The sequence below is a fragment of the Amblyomma maculatum genome, chromosome 1 (genome assembly GCF_055883805.1).
Source record: "Amblyomma maculatum isolate TAMU_Amacu chromosome 1, ASM5588380v1, whole genome shotgun sequence".
NCBI classification, from domain to species: Eukaryota; Metazoa; Arthropoda; class Arachnida; order Ixodida; family Ixodidae; genus Amblyomma; species Amblyomma maculatum.
In genome coordinates this window covers 476,601,265-476,619,186 of record NC_139344.1, presented here as the reverse complement: position 1 = coordinate 476,619,186, position 17,922 = coordinate 476,601,265, and the positions used below count along the sequence as shown (strand labels likewise).

The 17,922-nt window shown below is 44.9% G+C and overlaps 1 protein-coding gene and 1 pseudogene across 1 annotated transcript in view; both read left to right on the top strand.

Moving 5' to 3' along the window:
• The window catches only part of LOC146210036 (lanC-like protein 3), a 75,496-nt gene that overhangs the window by 36,858 nt on the left and 20,716 nt on the right, over positions 1-17,922 (top strand). The window contains exon 4 of the mRNA XM_084606626.1: positions 17,530-17,745. Within this exon, the coding sequence (XP_084462752.1) occupies positions 17,530-17,745 (216 nt within the window). The remainder of the gene's footprint in view (positions 1-17,529; positions 17,746-17,922) is intronic.
• Positions 5,915-6,838, top strand: LOC146210037 (uncharacterized; annotated as a pseudogene).

Genomic DNA, 17,922 nt, shown 5'->3' with positions numbered 1-17,922 from the left:
GTAAATCCACCTCTGCCTACCTGACGCGTCCTGGCTCAACTTAACTTGCTATCTCAGGAATCTTTCAAAGCTTTCGCTGTGGAACTCTGATGTTGAGGCCTTGTGGGGGGGACTGCTTGGCACTGCTGTTTGCATGGATGTACCCTGCACTCCACTTCATCTGCCTATATTTTGCATATTGTGAGGCAAGAGGAAGCCGTAGGAGAGGACAGCATGATGTGCAGATATGATAACAAAGTGCACGAAAAAGCGCAGACTGATGTCATCATGTAGGCGCGCTGAACGTTAACTCGAGACAATTCACTAACACAAGACAGGACTGGTACGTGCGCGAACTTTCATCTGTTTATTACAAGTACTTCTCTCCTTATATACATGATGATGGAAAACCAACTAGCCGTCATTACAGCATTGCTTGCAGACTGATGGGCGAGTTTGTACGACATTCTAAGAAAAAAGCAGTGCACCGTACACACATGAGGGAGGAAGAGACGAAACACAGCGCTGACTAACAACTGATAGTTTTGTTCACAGTGCCTCAGTTTAAGTACAATTAGGCACTTGTTAACACCAGAGAGGAAAAAAACACAGGTGAAAACAAGGCAACAATATCTGCGATGATGCAAGAAGCTCTTGTTCTTTTCTTGATGTGGCGATGGACGATGTGCTAACGCATGCCAGACCTAGCTTCGCAATCTCTGAAACCTCAGTGAGCTCTCTTGTGACTATCTTTGTGACAGGCTACAATGTTACACTTTTCGACCAGCGGATGACAAGCACAATCACGGCAATGAATCCCATATTGCAAGCAGCATTTTTTACTTTATTGCAGTGTTCCCTCAGCCTGTCGTTAAGACGTCTAGTTTGACCAACATAGTAGTTGCCACAGGACAGAGCAGGGTTGAAAGTGCCGCTCCAATTGCTCCATTCTGCTCCAAACTATGACCAATAATATGCAAACACGATTTCTTGAGGGCATTGAAGCAGGACGCTGCAATGCCTCTTTTTACAAGCTGGCCCTTCGAACCGAGGGGAGGAAAGCCATTACTTCCGTACTGTTCCAGACACTCTAAACTTGTATAAAGAGGCATTGCAGCGTCCTGCTTCAACAATGCCCTCAAGAAATCGTGTTTGCATAATATTGGTCATAGTTTTTCAAACCAGGCTGACAGGCTCAGTGCTTCCGGTTGTCCCATCAATCTTCTCGCCTCTGTAGCTGAGGGGATGTTAAAGTAGTTGAAATCTGGCACTTCCCCTTCTAGGAGCATGGCAGTTATTCCATACCTTGACGCCGTGTCTCACAATTTGAAGAAGATTGGCAAAAAAGTGGGAGTGGACATTGTATTTTCAGCTCTGCTGTGTTTGGGTAGCATGTGTGCGCACGTGTAAATGGACCGGAAAAGCATGCAAAAACTATCACTGTCTGCATGAAGAAGCACAGTAACAGGTTTCTGTCCTGCAAAAACAACATTGTCTAATCTATCTCTCTGTCCTGTGGCCACTACTATGTTGGTCAAACTATGTTGTCGTATTAACGACAGGCTGAGGGAACATTGCAGTAAAATAAAAGAATGCTGCTCGCAGTATTGGGTTTCATTGCCGTGATTGTGCTGGTCATCCGCAGGTCGAAAAGTGTAACGTTGTAGCCTATCACAAAGATACGGTCACAAGAGAGCTCACTGAGGCTTCAGAGATTGCGAAGCTAGGTCTGGCATGCGTTAGCACACCGTCCATCGCCACATCAAGAAGAGAACAAGAGCTTCTTGCATCATCGTAGATATTATTGTCTTATTTTCCCCTGTGTTTTTTCCTCTCTGAAGTTCGCAAGTGGCTAGTTGTACTTGAACTGAGGCACTGAATAAAATTATCAGTTGTTAGTCAGCGCTGTGTCTCGTCTCTTCCTCCCTCGTGTTTGTGCAGGTGCGCTGCTTTTTTCTTAGAAAGTATACGAGGTGCCTTTTTTCTTTTATTAGTCCAAAATTTATAAGTGAAAGATAACTTGCTTTAGATTTATTTCAGGCCTGGGGCTATATTGGGGGCTACGACAGCAAGCATTAGGGAAGAGGCAGACTGCTGTAATTAGTTTTGTAATGTAACTGAATTTCTTAATTAACTTTTCTCACATCTGTCTTGGGTGGCATTTTATAGATACAGTAAAACCTCGTTAATTCGAACTCTGTTAATTCGAACTTACGGTTAATTCGAACTGACGCTCGGGTCCCGGCATGGCCCTATGTATTTCAATAGGAGAAAACGCCCGATAATTCGAACATGCCAGTATCCACAACGGTTAATTCGAACTAGGAGCCCGTGGCTCACACAGCTCCTCGCAGACAGATGTCGGCCCATACCGTGTACAATGCGCAGAACGATTACTAAAGACGCAAAAAACAAAATCTTCCAAATCTGCCCGCGCGCGCGAGACGAGGTGCGCACTCGACAGTCACAGTACAGTGATCTAGAGTATTGGGTAGTGTGCTCACTCCGCGGCGGCTCTACGGGGAGCGGAGGCCCCGCGTACGTCGACAGACGTTTGCTTCATGGCGCCAGCACCAGGTGGCGCCACGATAGACTTCACGGTAGGATTTTGCGCCGCCCGTCGCTGTCAGCCGGTTGAATTCGTCACTGCGTTGTGTGCATTTGTGCCTTCATTGTTGCTCTGTTGTGTGCACGTTTTTTTAATGCTTATAGGAGGTCACTTCAAGCGTTTGTTCAGTAAAAGCCAGTTCAGACTCTTGTTTAAGCTCCCGTCGAAAGTGAGTATTCACTACATCACGTGTGTCGGTGTATGCGTGTTCTGCCTGGAGATCAGAACTATTCGTGGTTGTCTTTCGCAAATGACGGAGTAAGCGGACATGTGCCTTGTACTAACCGGTTGCTTCACTGGGACAGACTGCTAATATGCCGGCCCGTCGTCAAAACCATTGCTACGCGCCTGGATGCAAGACTGGCTATGTGCATACTAAAGGTGGCCCAAAAATAGCCCTGTTCGGTGCTCCCAAAGATGACGCTCTAAGGAAGCAGTAGGAGATCAACCTCCGTCGCTCGGACGAGCGGCTGGATGAGAGCTGTGCTGTTTGTGAGCTTCATTTCGAACCTCGTTTCATTCCACGGGACTATGTTCATATTGTGAACGGGGAAGAAGTCTGCATCCCTCGTGGAAAGCCAGCATTATCCCCCGATGCCGTACCGACGCTATTGCCGAATCTGCCGGCCTATCTTTCAAAAAAGATACCGAAAGAAAGACAACAAAGAAAGAGGAAACCCACTGGTGTTAAAACTGATGGGCCCTCGAAAACAAAATTTTCAAGTCTGCCCGATGTATCCGTAACAACAGAAGAGCAGGAATCGGCCCCAGATGAACAGAAAGAAACAGACCAGACCTCAGCGTGCCCAGACTCATGTCATGCCTCGGCATGTGTCTCGACTGAGCGTTCTCCTGCCTCCACATCAGAAAAGCAATATGTTGGAAGATTGAAGGTGCCATCGAAGTTTTGGGCGAAGCACGTGTTCCCGGGCCAGGATGACTCAGTTTTCTACTGCACTTCAGTACTGAGTTCTAAAATGGAAATTGTCTCAGAGAAGGTCGTGATATTCCTTTCTAGCCGTTCAGTGCACCCTTGCAAACTGTATACAAGAGGAGTTTTGCTAGAAGAAAAAATTATTTCTTAAAAATTGGAAGCTGAGGGTGTCCTTGAGCATGTTGACGCGCTTCAGCTCTGTACTGGCGCATTGAAGACCCAGGAGTACGACAACGCCCACCTCACTGAAAGCCTTAGAGGTCATGCTGTCATCCGTGACGACATATGCTACAGCAGTACCTGCTTAACTACAGTGACTGAATCAGGTAATCACACTTTTTTTACGTTGAACCTTTTCTTCCATTTGAAATGTTGCAGATATTCTGACGCCATTTGGAAACACTTGGAAATAATATATTGCTTTGCTCTTTGCAGGTGCACGATGTGTCTCCTGTCGATACTTCAGAAAAGCTGTGTTGACGCGCCGTTCTAGGGTCCAACGGAAAATTACCAGATCAACTCGGTCATCTGCACAGAAAGTTAAAGCTTTGGCACGGAAGAACAAGCGACTTGTGAAGCGTCTTCAGAGTGTAACTGCAACCTTGTAAAAGGCGCAGAAACATGCAGCCTCAAGAGGGGAGAACGTTCTAAACGAAAAAATTTCAGTGCTGCCTCCACGGCAGCAAGCGGCTGTTCAACAATGCTTTGCAGCTGCACGGGTGAAACCGAAGGGAATGCGCTACAGCAGGAAATGGGTGCTTGAATGCATAATAATGAAAATGAAGAGCCCACAGCTTTATCAGCATATAAGAAAAAATGACATCTTGTGTCTCCCAAGCGAGTCTACCCTGAAACGTTACCTTGCTTCATACCGATCATCATTTGGTTTCAATGAGAAAGTTCCGAGAAAAATCAAGGCAAAGGCTACTGACATTGACCCTTACAGAAGGCATGGTGGCCTTGTTATTGATGAGCTGAAGCTCTCTGAAAGCTTGACTGTGAAATGTGGCGGCTTGATTGAAGGCTTTGTAGACCTTGGCCCTTTCACCACACCGAGTCAACAGCATGTGCCATCTGATCATGGCATGGTCGTTCTCTTTGTACCTTTTGTGGGTAAATGGAGCCAAATTATAGGCTGCTTTGCTACCAGCGGCAACATGAAGGCTGAAACACTGACAAAGGTAGTCATAGAGGCTACTATTCTTGCTGAGAAGAGTGGCCTTTTCGTCGACTTTATTACATGCGATGGTGCGACCTGGAATCGCAAGATGTGGCGATTAATGGGTGTTCAAGGCACTGCTCAGTCCGTGAAATGTAAAGTCCAGCATCCAGTGGAACCCACAAGGAGCTTGTTCTTTATCTCAGATTTTCCTCATTTATTGAAATGCCTACGGAACTGCCTTCTGAAGACTGGATTTCAGACTCCAGATGGACAAGTAAGTTTCACTCACTCTCACCCTCCAGCTTCAAATAGTTTCTACCTACATTGATGTCTCTATAATTCGTTTGAACAGGCAGCTGTGGAGCATGTGAAGGAGGCATTCAAAATGGATTCCACCACTGTGACACTCAAGGCTATGCCTGGAATCACGCGAAGCCACCTTGGGCCGAACAGTTTTGAAAAGATGGATGTTTCCTGTGTGTTCGAGCTTTTTTGGAAATAAAGTCCAGCAAGGCCTTCACCTTTACGAGCCAGAATTGAACAAAAAGTTTAGATCTATTGCTGGAAGACAAATGTTCTTCAGGTGAGCAGAACTATTTGCCAATTTCATGCAACCAACCTTCTTTCCTGATTCTGGTAGCTATCTATTATGGTCAGTACTACTGCATAATAGTACAATTCTAGCAACTACCTGCAAACCTATATACACCGTAGAACTGGGTTTAGAAACTCCAGACTGCTGCTACAATGAATGTTTATCATCGTGTCAAGTGCTGAGGGTTTCTTTATTTTGTGTGGTGCAGACGGATCCACGAGCTCATAGAAGCCATGACTTCCCGGTTACCACTGGAGGCTCTGCGGCCGGGATCAAAACATCACAATGTTTTGAACACATTTTTAACTTTTCTTGACGACTTGGAGACGCATGCAAAAAGTAGCCGCGGTTTTTTGAGTGCATCCACAACCATAGGTCTTCGTGTGACTATTTTTAGCACTCTTCAACTTTTGGAATACTTGGCAGAAAAGCTGAAGTACAGATACTTGATGACGTCAAAACTTAGCCAAGATCCTCTAGAGAATCTATTTGGAATCATAAGACAGTCTTCAGGATGCAACCAGCACCTTACTCCAACCCAATTTTTAATTCTAGTAAGCAGTCTTTCGTTTTATGGGCTCGTAAAATGTGTATCACAAGGTAATCATCCTGGGATAGAGCTAGATTCCCTCCTAGATGTCGAAGACGGATGTAATGAAGTATGCCCAGATAAGCAGCCTTCAAATGCAGTGTCAAGGCCTCCAGCTAAAGAACAGTTTAGCTTGCATGCCTGGGCATGACCACAATGAGCACGTAGCTGCAAGTGACTCTAGACTTGTTTTCTATGTAGCAGGCTATGTTGCACGGAAGTGTGTATTGAAGACCTTGCTTACAATGCAGTCTCCCAATGAAAATTTCTTCCTTGCGAGGCTGACGAAATACCGCGACCATGGAGGACTGCTGTACCCGTTGGCACAGCTTTATGGCTTTGTGTCGAAACTAGAAAACCTCTTCACATAGTGCTTTAGCTGCAACGAATTGCATTCCGAGAGTATTCTTGATATTTTGGAAGTAGTTAGAAATAGACTGCACAAAGAAGTTGGTTGCCCCGTCCACGCAGAAGGCCTATCTGAAGAAGTAATAAGGTTTTATTTAGTCACCAGACTGCATTTTTATGTGAAAGGGGTTAATTCAAAAAAGGCAGAAAAACGAGAACAGGCGAAACACCTCAAACTAAGCCGTTGCTAACGCTGCTGTGAAGTAGTGGAGCAAGTGAAGGAAATAAGCGGCAAAATGCGTGAATATATGCAGCGGTGACAAATCTGTTCATATGTTTCATAAAGCAGTACTTTATGTCTCTCCAAATAAGTATGCAGTAGCTGTTAATGCTGTTTGAAAACCAAGTATGTAGTAGCTTTTAATGCTGTTTGAAAACCTTGTGGCGCGCCTCTTGTTCTGCGAAAAACGCGAATTGTAAATAATGCATCTTTCCTTTTACTTTGTCTGAATTACATGAATTCATTCTACCTGTAATCTCCATGCCCCTCTTGTTTTTGTGTGCTGCAGCTTGGTTGCTTGTGAATAAACAGTTATTGCAGCCTACACTCCTTCATTCCTCGTTTGTCCCTAGCATGAATCCCATGCTATTACTGTTGACGTTAAGCATTAATCGAAAGAGCTGCATAACCCCCGGATATGCAGTGCATTATAATTTCTTTCCAGGGAAACAATGCAGGCACGAGTGACATACACTACGTGATCCTCCCAACGAGCCAAATGCATTGATTAACGTTGTTTGAGCATGTGCACAGCGCAGAAGTAAAGTTCAATTCAAGGTCCGCTTAGCCATTTCAGCAAAACCCACACAAATGTCGCGGTAATATTTCAATTTGTCGGCGCGGCTACTGCGACGCCGGCCGAGCGCGGCACTGCCTTTTACCCGCGGAGCGCGCGCGCTTCGAGACACCGTACCGTGAAGACGCGCGCAGCGCCACCGCGCGCCGCCGCTCCCCGTCGACACCGGCGGGGACACCTCGAGCGGTGCCTGTGAGCACACTACCCAATATTCTAGTTCACTGTAGTCACAGCGAGCATTCCGGTGCATGCCGTAGCAGGTTTTCGCTGCCGGCGGCACGCCTTTTTTCTTTTTGTCCTGCGGTCACGTTGTGTGCACAACGCAGTTGTCGGTGTCGTGCATTTGTTCGTACCGCGGTGGTCCAAGTTTTACCGGTTTCGTTGCCTCACCGCTTTGCCAGCGACGACTCATCGATTGTGACAGCCATGGCAAACCGCGGTAAATACACGGCAAAGGACCTCAAGACGAAAATGGAGATTTTGAGTGAGGTGGAACGTGGTGTCCTATCCAAGACGGATATAGCCAAAAAGTACGACACCAAGAAGAGCACGCTGTCAACGTATCTCAGGAACAAGGAATCAATCAGTGCTGCCTTTCGTAAAGACGTTATGGAGCCCTCTCGCAAAAGGCTACGGACGTCGGCCCATCCCGAAGTGGAGAGTGCCGTAATGGCATGGATAAAAGAAGTTCGCAGCCGGAACATTCCGTTAAGCAGGCCCATAATTGCTGCGAAGGCTGCAGTCTTTGCCAGCCAAATGGGCATCAGCGAGTTCGGCGCGTCTGAAGGCTGGCTGTCGCGTTTCAAGGCGCGTCACGGGCTGACATTTAGAAACGTTTGTGGGGAGTCAGCTGAAGTTGACAAGGAAACGTGTGAACAGTAGGTCTCCAGTAAACTGAAGGAACTCCTCGCTGATTATGCGCTCAGCGATGTATTTAATGCTGACAAGACGGCGCTGTATTTCAAATTTCTCCCCAACAAGACCGTCACTTTCAAACGTGACACATGTTCTGGCGGAAAGAGAAGCAAAGAAAGAATCACCGTCATGATGTGCGCAAATGCGACGGGCACGGAACGGTGCCACTTGCTGGTGATCGGCAAGGCAGAGAAGCCTTGCTGTTTTAAAGGCATCAAGACGCTTCCTGTTGATTACACCGCAAACAAAAAGTCGTGGATGACACGGGAAATTTGCACCGACTGGCTGGGCAAGCTAGACAGGAAATTCGCTGCACAGAACAGGAATGTTCTCATGTTCGTGGACAACTGTACAGCTCATTGTGACGTGAGTGGACTGACAGCAATCCGCTTGGCATTTTTGCCTAAAAACACGACTTCTGTGCTCCAGCCTATGGATCTTGGAGTTATTCAGAACTTAAAAACACTATACAGGCGCCACCTCCTAGAGAGACTTCTTGTTTGGACAGTGGCTAGTCGTAAGACATCGATTTGCTTGGAGCTGTCCACATGCTGGCATCATCGTGGAATACCGTCAAGCCGGAAACTATCAAAAATTATTTCCGCAAGTGTGGCTTCGGTGACGCCCCAGAAGCATGCAGCGCGGAGGTAGCGGAGGCTTCGTCTGATGATGACTCCGTCGTGCTCGACCGTGGCTACGCAGCTTTGTCGGAGGGTGTCACCTTTGAAGCCTACGTTGACGTTGACAACGGTGTGGAGACGTCTGGGCCCTTGAGTGATGAGGATATAATCGTGGCTGCATGTGCTGCACAGGGCTCACGGGTGGCGAACACGGCTGAAAGCGATGAAGAGTCCGACGAAGGCGACGATCCGGTGCCACCCCCTAGTGCATGTGAAGTAGCGTCGGCGCTCAATCTCACTGCACGATACTTCTCCGCCGATGAGAATTCGGATCCTGCGCTGGAACTCTTGAGCAAGCTGCAGTCGATGCTTGTGGAGTTGCGGCACAAGCAACGCAAGCAAACGCACATTACCGATTATTTTTCCGTATAAATAAACATGTTTTGAAGCTCGCTACTCACACGAATGCATTCCAGTTCTTGTTTGCGGCGCATGACTGACCGATTAGTCCCGTTCATTCGTCGTTGCGGCTCAATTGCAAAAACTATCGGAATCGCCCTCCATAAACGTGCAGTAGCGCTTAGCTAATGAGTCAACATGTGGGCTTGGCCAGCACGATGGCGCTCATTCCAGTGCCCGACTGTTAATTCGAACTCCGCTTAATTCGAACAATTTTCTCGGCCCCTTCGAGTTTGAATTAACGAGCTTTTACTGTAAATAGATGGATAGATGTGTTTATTTGAGTGTGCCTCAACAGCCAAGTGGCCTAAAGGAGCGCACACTAGGTCAGATACATCAGAATGACCACTTAAAAACATTTAAAACCAGGCATGAAAGCAACAGTTAGGCAAATATGTCCATGTCAATAAACGTTTTGTTATACAGGATTTGTATACGAGTCATTGGACAGTTGGCGTGCAAATCTGGATAAAATGTGTGAAAACATTTTACGGCCTTTGCATGCGGCACACGAAAATTCAGCGACTCGGTAAGGTCCCACAGTTAATGAAACCGCGCACAACTTTTTGCAGAAACTGCATGTCACGTATGAGTCGCCTGTAGCCAAGAGTACACATATTGAGGTCTGCCAAGAGAGAATCGTAGTCGTAGAAACGATGGCATCCAATATATCTATCATAAAAGATGCGTATGAACTAACACTGGACATTTCCAATTTTTGTGCAATAGGTGGCAGATACGTTATTCCAGGCTACTGACGCGAACTCAAGACGCGGTCTCACAAGGGCACAGTATAGAGTGCGTAAACATTCGTTAGTCTAGAGATAAGACAAATATATCTCAATGCGCGTAACACAATTGAATTTACATGCAGTCTAAAATCAAGCCATGAATCAACAACATCAAGGTCTCGTACATGGGCCACATGAGAAATCTGACCCGCCAAAAGTGTATAATCAAACTCAACTGCGTCGCGTTTCCTAGTTAGAGACAGGACGGAAGTCTTCTTAATATTCAACTTAAGCGATTCAAAAAACACCATTTCTTGACGTTGTTAATGTCAGCTTGCAATTGGCGGCAGTCCTCAATATCTCCAATATTACGGAATAATTTGAAATCATCTGCGAAGAGCAGAATTCTCGAGTTCTTGACATGTAACAGCAAATCATTAACAAACACTAAAAACAAGAGCGGTCCTAAATTGGAGCCTTGAGGCACTCCCGAAGCTTATAGGAATTCGTTGGACACACAGCCGGAAAATCGGACCATGTTACGGCGGCTGCCAAGGTAGCTTTTGAGCCACCTACAGTACATGGGGCAAAGTCCCTATTTTTCCATCTTCATCAGAAGTACCTCATGGGAAACCATATTGAAAGCTTTAGTCATGTCAAAGTAGACTGCATCTACCTGACCGCGATTAAATACATGTGGGACAGTATAATCAAGAAAGCTGTATAAATTTGTTTCCACAGATCGACCTTTTAAAAAACCGTGCTGCAGAATTGAGATCTGCTTGAAGTATGAGCCCATGCGTTCGTACATAACCATTTCAAAAACTTTTGCAAAAGAACAAATCAGTGACACAGGTCGAAAGTTGTTCACATAACAAGCTTGAATACAGGAACAACTACTGACAATTTCCAGTGACAAGGAAAAACACCAGTTCACAACGATAAGTTGAACAAATGCGCTAAAACAGGGCCAAAAATGTCAGCACATCCTTTGATTATGAAGCTGGGAATTTCATCAACTCCTGTTGAAAGGTTTGGTTTAAGCTTCTGAATCGCCAAAAGAACCTCGTGCTCGGTAACATTATCATAAGCCAAACAGTCAGCGCTGTCTTCAAAAGTGATAATAGCAGTTGTGTTATCATAGCGCACAAAACAAGAGCCGAAGTGATCAGCAAACGCTTGGCACACATCTTGAGGTTTAAAACAGATACCATCGGGGTCTTTATCACAGCAGCACTAACCTTATCATTTCGTTGCTTGTGCACAAATTCCCAAAAACTGTTCGGTTTCTTTTTATAGTTCTGTTCAAGAAGTTTGTGGTACTTGGCTTCATCACGTGCAATCAGTTTTTTTGCAATTTTTCTGCATAATGAATATCTAATTGGTACCAATATTCACTTTCTGATTTCACGTAGAGTCTATGATACTTCTGTTTTTTCTTCAAGTAATGTCTCAAATTGTGCGAAAACCAGCAAGGAAATCTACACTAATTTGATTTACGGCGTGGTATACATTTTTTCATTATACCCTGTACAACTGATGTAAGTAGCTCAACGCCTGTGTTTACTTCCTCAATATCAAGCAATTCTGACCACTCGTAGGCGTGAAGATCATTATACAGCCTAAGGTAATTGCCATACGCGTATCTACATCTTTCTGGCACCGTCTCATGCACTGGACGAAAAGACAAAACAAAGACAAGGTAAACGAGCAATGATATTTGTCTATCAAAACAAGAGGATCGCGCACCGCTTGCACGCCAAAAAGAGGCACATTGGCACCGTCTCATGCGCTGGACGAAAAGACAAAAAGAAGACAAGGTAAACGGGCAATGATATTTGTCTATCAGAACAAGAGGATTGCGCACTGCTTGCACGCCAAAAAGAGGCACATTGGCACCGTCTCATGCTTTGGACGAAAAGACAAAACAAAGACAAGGTAAACGGGCAATGATATTTGTCTATAAAAACAAGAGGATCGCGCACCGCTTGCACGCCAAAAAGAGGCACATTGCCACCATCTCACGCACTGGACGAAAAGACAAAAAGAAGACAAGGTAAACGGGCAATGATATTTGTCTATCAAAACAAGAGGATCGCGCACCGCTTGCACGCCAAAAAGAGGCACATTGGAACAGTCTCACGCACTGGACGAAAGGACAAAAAGAAGACAAGGTAAACGGGCAATGATATTTGTCTATCAAAACAAGAGGATCACGCACCGCTTGCACACCAAAAAGAGCTTGAACAAAACGTTGCGGGCTAGTTGGTTCATCGCAAGGGGGAAACAGCACAACTAAACACGGACAAAAAGGGAGGACGAGACACACACAGCGCTGTGTGTGTCTCGTCCTCCCTTTTTGTCCGTGTTTAGCTTGCGCTGTTTCCCCCTTGCCAAAAAGAGGCACATTGGCACCGTCTCACGCACTGGACGAAACATTTTGTCATGGTATCTAGCTCATCACATTATTCAGAATCATTTTTAAAGTATAAAAGCCAAGCAGAAAGACAGAAATTACCTACTACTGGCAGCGTTCACGAATCATACAACAGTCCCCTTACACTACAAGAAATAAACACAGTTCTCTCTTCCGGCAAACGTACAGCACCAGGCCCAGATGAAATACACTATCAAATGCTAGCCCATCTTTCTGAATCCTCAGTTGAAGCACTCTTAAAATTTTTTAACAAGGTATGGATGTCAGGAGAAATTCCGCAGGCCTGGAAGAAAGCCATTATTGTTCCGTTACTGAAACATGGAAAACCACCAACATCCCCAAGCAGTTATAGGCCCATAGCACTAACGAGTTGTATCGCTAAATCGTTTGAAAGTGTTCTAAATATCAGGCTCATGTTTACACTTGAATCTCGCAAACTTCTCGACACCCGCCAATGTGGATTTAGAAAAGGATGTTCGACAACTGATCATCTTGTGCACTTGGAAAATACGGTACGAGAAGCATTTATACGCAGACAACACTGCCTTGCCGTATTTTTTTTATTTAGAAAAAGCTTATGACACGACGTGGAGGTATGGAATCCTACGTGACCTGGGAGACCTTGGCATCCGCGGCAGAATGTTAAAATGCTTGAAAGAGTTTTTGTCCGACCGTTCTTTCCAAGTTCGTCTCGGTGCTACTCTGTCAAAACGTTTCACTCAGGAGAATGGTGTCCCTCAGCGGTGCATCTTGAGTACCACGCTGTTTATAGTAAAAATGAACTCCATAGTAAAAATAATCCCAACGACCATCATGCATTCAGTCTATGTCGATGACCTACAAATAGCATGTACATCCTCTAATGTATCAACGTGTGAGAGACAAATTCAATTAACAGTGAATAAACTAGCGACATGGGCAGATAGAAATGGTTTCAGGTTCTCTGCACAGAAATCAATAGCCGTTTTATTCTCACTTAGACGAGGTTTGCAAGTGGACCCTACAGTTTACCTCAATGACATTGCTCTCCCAGTAAAACACGAACATAATTTTCTAGGCATTACTTTCGACAGAAAGCTTACTTTCCTCCCCCACATAAACACCCTTAAAAAGAAAGCCTCCCAATCTTTAAATATACTTAAAGTGCTGTCACGTAAACGCTGGGGATCCGACAGGACATGCCTTCTGCAGATTTATCGTTCAGTTGTACATTCGAGCTTGGACTACGGTTGCATAGTCTACGGTTCCGCAAGACCCTCATACCTAAAACGACTAGACCCAGTCCACAACCTAGGTCTGCGTCTTTCGACCGGGGCATACAGGACGTCGCCTGTGCGAAGTCTGTATGTAGAAACCAACGAACCATCTCTTGAGGACAGAAGAACCATGCTAACTTGTTCATACATTCTTAAGATCCGTTCGCTACCAACACACCTCTGCTACCCCATAGTAACAAAGTGCCCGTCCAGAACCCTGTTTAACAACAAACCGCAAGCAGTCGGACCCCTCCTCCTCCACTTTGAACAGATGTGCGAAGAAATAAAAATACTCGATACACTCCCCGACATTGCACAATGCCCTGATCCATTACCCCCTTGGTATAAATTTCCCTGTGTATGCGACCTTACTTTAACACAGTTTGACAGACAACAAACTCCACACGAACACATATTACAAGAATTCCTGACATTAGAGGAAAAATACAAAGACCACAATACATTTTATACCGATGGTTCTAAAACGACCTCATATGTTGGTAGTGGTGTCGTAGAAAACAATCGCCAGAAAACAGTTAGGTTGCCCAATTGTGCATCAGTGTTCACTGCAGAAAGTTATGCCATATCCATAGCTGTGGAAAAAATAATGAAATGCAATATTGAAAAGAGTATAATCTACACTGACTTCCTCAGCTTAATCACAGCATTGCACTTTAAAAATGCAACAGAACCTTTAGTGGGAAAAATAATACATTGTATAACATCAGCCGAAACACGAGGTTACAAAATTAAATTCTGCTGGGTGCCTAGCCATGTCGGGATCGTAGGTAACGAGACAGCTGACGAATGTGCAGCAGCTGCCCGAAAAGCAAAAATAGAAAAAGTAAATGTACCACGCATAGATGTTTTGAAATTCATACAAAAAAAGCTCAGGGAAAAATGGCAAGCCTCATGGAAAAATGAAATAAACAACAAACTACACGTCGTGAAACCAGTTGTCGAAGAATGGAAGTCATGCAGTCACCAGAAACATTTCATGGAGGTAATATTGTCGCCTTCGAATAGGACACACGCATCTTACTCATAGTTTCATTCTCAAAAAAGAAGATGAACCCATATGTGAAGACTGTGGACATGGACTGACGATAAACCACATTTTAATTTCATGTAAAAAACTCGAAAAGCTACGGAAAAAGCATTTCACTCAATTTTACACCGAACAGATACCATTCCATCCACCACTTCTCCTAGGAGAGAATGCAATTGTAGACATTTCATGTTTTTAGTTTCTTAGAAGAAACATCTTTCCTGAACAAGCTATGATATCTTAACACTTCATTCCTTCTCAATATACCTTGTGCTTGGCGCATGATAGCCTGAGTTGCTTATGCGCCATAAAACACAACACAACACATAAACGGGCAATGATATTTGTCTATCAAAACGAGAGGATCGCGCACCGCTTGCACGCCAAAAAGGGGCACATTGGAACAGTCTCACGCACTGGACGAAAAGACAAAAAGAAGACAAGGTAAACGGGCAATGATGTTTGTCTATCAAAACAAGAGGATTGCGCACCGCTTGCACGCCAAAAAGAGCTTGAACAAAATGTTGCGGGCTAGTTGGTTCATCGCAAGGGGGAAACAGCACAACTAAACACGGACAAAAAGGGAGGACGAGACACACACAGCGCTGTGTGTGTCTCGTCCTCCCTTTTTGTCCGTGTTTAGCTTGCGCTGTTTCCCCCTTGCCAAAAAGAGGCACATTGGCACCGTCTCACGCACTGGACGAAAAGACAAAAAGAAGACAAGGTAAACGGGCAATGATATTTGTCTATCAAAACAAGAGGATCTCGCACCGCTTGCACGCCAAAAAGAGGCACATTGGCACCGTCTCATGCACTGGACGAAAAGACAAAACAAAGACTAGGTAAACGGGCAATGATATTTGTCTATCAAAACAAGAGGATCGCGCACCGCTTGCACGGCAAAAAGAGGCACATTGGCACCGTCTCGCGCACTGGACGAAAAGACAAAAAGAAGACAAGGTAAACGGGCAATGATATTTGTCTATCAAAACAAGAGGATCGCGCACTGCTTGCACTCCAAAAAGAGGCATATTAGATGGAATTAGGTCTAAAATGTTTCCAGCACAGTTCTTCATTGCATTGCATTGATGTAAACCAAGAAAATTACTAAAATCAAATAAACATTCGGCTTTTTCTCGAGTTGCTGTGCAGTCACTAGTGACCAAACCAGTGAACCAATCGACCTTAGGAAGATTAAAGCCCCCTAGATGTGAACCTTGTATTTCGAAAAATAAATTTTTTTCCCCAATATCAAAGAAATGATCGGTAAAAAAGTTAAAAGTAGAATTTGGTAGAAAGTAGTAACAGTCGACTAAATAGTGCGATTTGTCACATGTTGGAATTTCCAACCGCACACATTCTTCGTATATCTCCAGGTCTGGTCTCCTAAATGCATTTAGCACAGAACGGCAGGCTATCAGAACTCCGCCCCTGTATTTAATCTTGTCATAATAAACTCTGTCGGCCCTGAAGACAGCATACTCATCTGAGAAATAAGATGCACTTGAACATGATGAGTTTAGCCACATTATAGGTGGCTCTAAAGGAATTCCTATAAATTCCTATAAAAAAAGGGGTTAGGCAAGGAGACACGATCTCCCTGGCGAGACTCACAGCTTGATTAGCGGAAGTATTCAGAGACTTGGAATGGGAGCAGTTAGGGATAAGGGTAGATGGAGGATACCTCAGTAATCTATGATTTGCTAATGAGATTGCCTTGCTAAGTAACTCGGGGGATTTACGGCAAAGAATGATAGATGACCTGCACAGGAAAAGCAGAAAGGTAGGCTTGAAAATTAATGTGCAGAAGACAAGGCTAATGTTCAATAGCCTCGGGAAGGAACAGCAGTTAACGTTAGGTAGCGAAGCACTGGAAGTAGTAGGCGAATATGTCTACTTAGGACAGGTAGGAACCACAGATCCAGACCATGGAAGGGAAATAACAAGGACAATAAGATTGGGATGGGGTGCATTTGGCAAGCACTTGCAGATTACGACTAGCAGCTTACCGGTATCGCTCAAAAGGAAAGTATACAATAGTTTCATCTTACCTGTACTCACCTATGGGGCTGAAATGTGGAGGCTAACGTTCCACTTAAGGTTAGGACAGTGCAAAGGGCTGTGGAACGAAAAATGGTAGGCGTAACGTTAACAAATAAGAAGCGTGCAGAGTAGGTCAGCGAAATAACGGCTCCTACCTTGGGGCTAGCAGTATTGCAAATAAATAAATAGAATAAATGGGCATGGTCAGGACATGTAGTGCGAAGAGCAGAAAGTTAGGTGGGCGGATGAGGTTAAGAAGTTCTCAAGGGTCAGGTAGATGCAGATTGCACAGGACCGGGTTAATTGGAGGAATATGGGAGAGACCTTAGCCCTGCAGTGGGTATAGTCTGGCTGATGATGATGATTGTATTTGCAGAATTGGAACTTGTCCTCTAAATAATATAGCTGGAAAAAATTACATAAAGAATTAGATCTTGTGCAGGACAGAGATTTTGGCACAGCAGCTGCATCACTCCACCTGGATATTTTATTACTTCAGCTGATGGGCATTGTCAGTACCCAGTGTCGTTCTGCTTGCCAGACACACTAGCTGCAGCTCTGGTGAAGTATGGAAATGCCTACTGTTTATGCGTGTGAGCGCCAATTCTACTAATATAAAATGCACCTCCTCCATAAGCAAAAATGACAACAGTTAGTGGACACATTTCTGTTAATAATCCACCGTAAAACTAAAAAAACAAGCTTCCTTTTCATCAAATTGTTTGACCCTATAAAGAAAGCACTTGGGATTAGTGAACTCCAGTGCTTTTCTGCCGTTTCTTTCGAAATGACATTGTTGAAAAAAATTGTTTGAAGGTTAAGGGAGATCGTGGAGTCAAGCTCATGAATACGTTGATCTCAATGGGAGGAAAATTTGTGAAGTTGAGAACCACTAGCTTTTCTATTGTTCTCCTTTTTTTGCAATGAAGTGTAATGGTGTCTGTGCAGGGGCAGCTCACGGGCTCTCCTCCATTCTGCTCACCCTGCTGCACTTCCCCTGGTTTGTGGCGGGCGACCAGACGGTGGAACGGGACATCCGGGCATCGGTTGACTTCCTGCTGCACGTGCAGACGCCCCGGGGCAACTTCCCCTGCGACCTGGAGGACGTTACCAAGCCACGCCGCTCACAGGACGAGCTCATCCACTGGTGCCACGGGGCACCTGGTGAGTGGTTGTACATTTTTGAACTGGTTTTCCAAGAGTTTATGACACGGTTCACATAAAGTGCATTTGGGGCAAACTTCGATTCATTTAACAGCATCACTATTTTCTACTCGCCACTCATCCACAGCAGGTGTGCCTGCATATTTTACCACTGTGCCCAAGGAATCAAATCCCAGC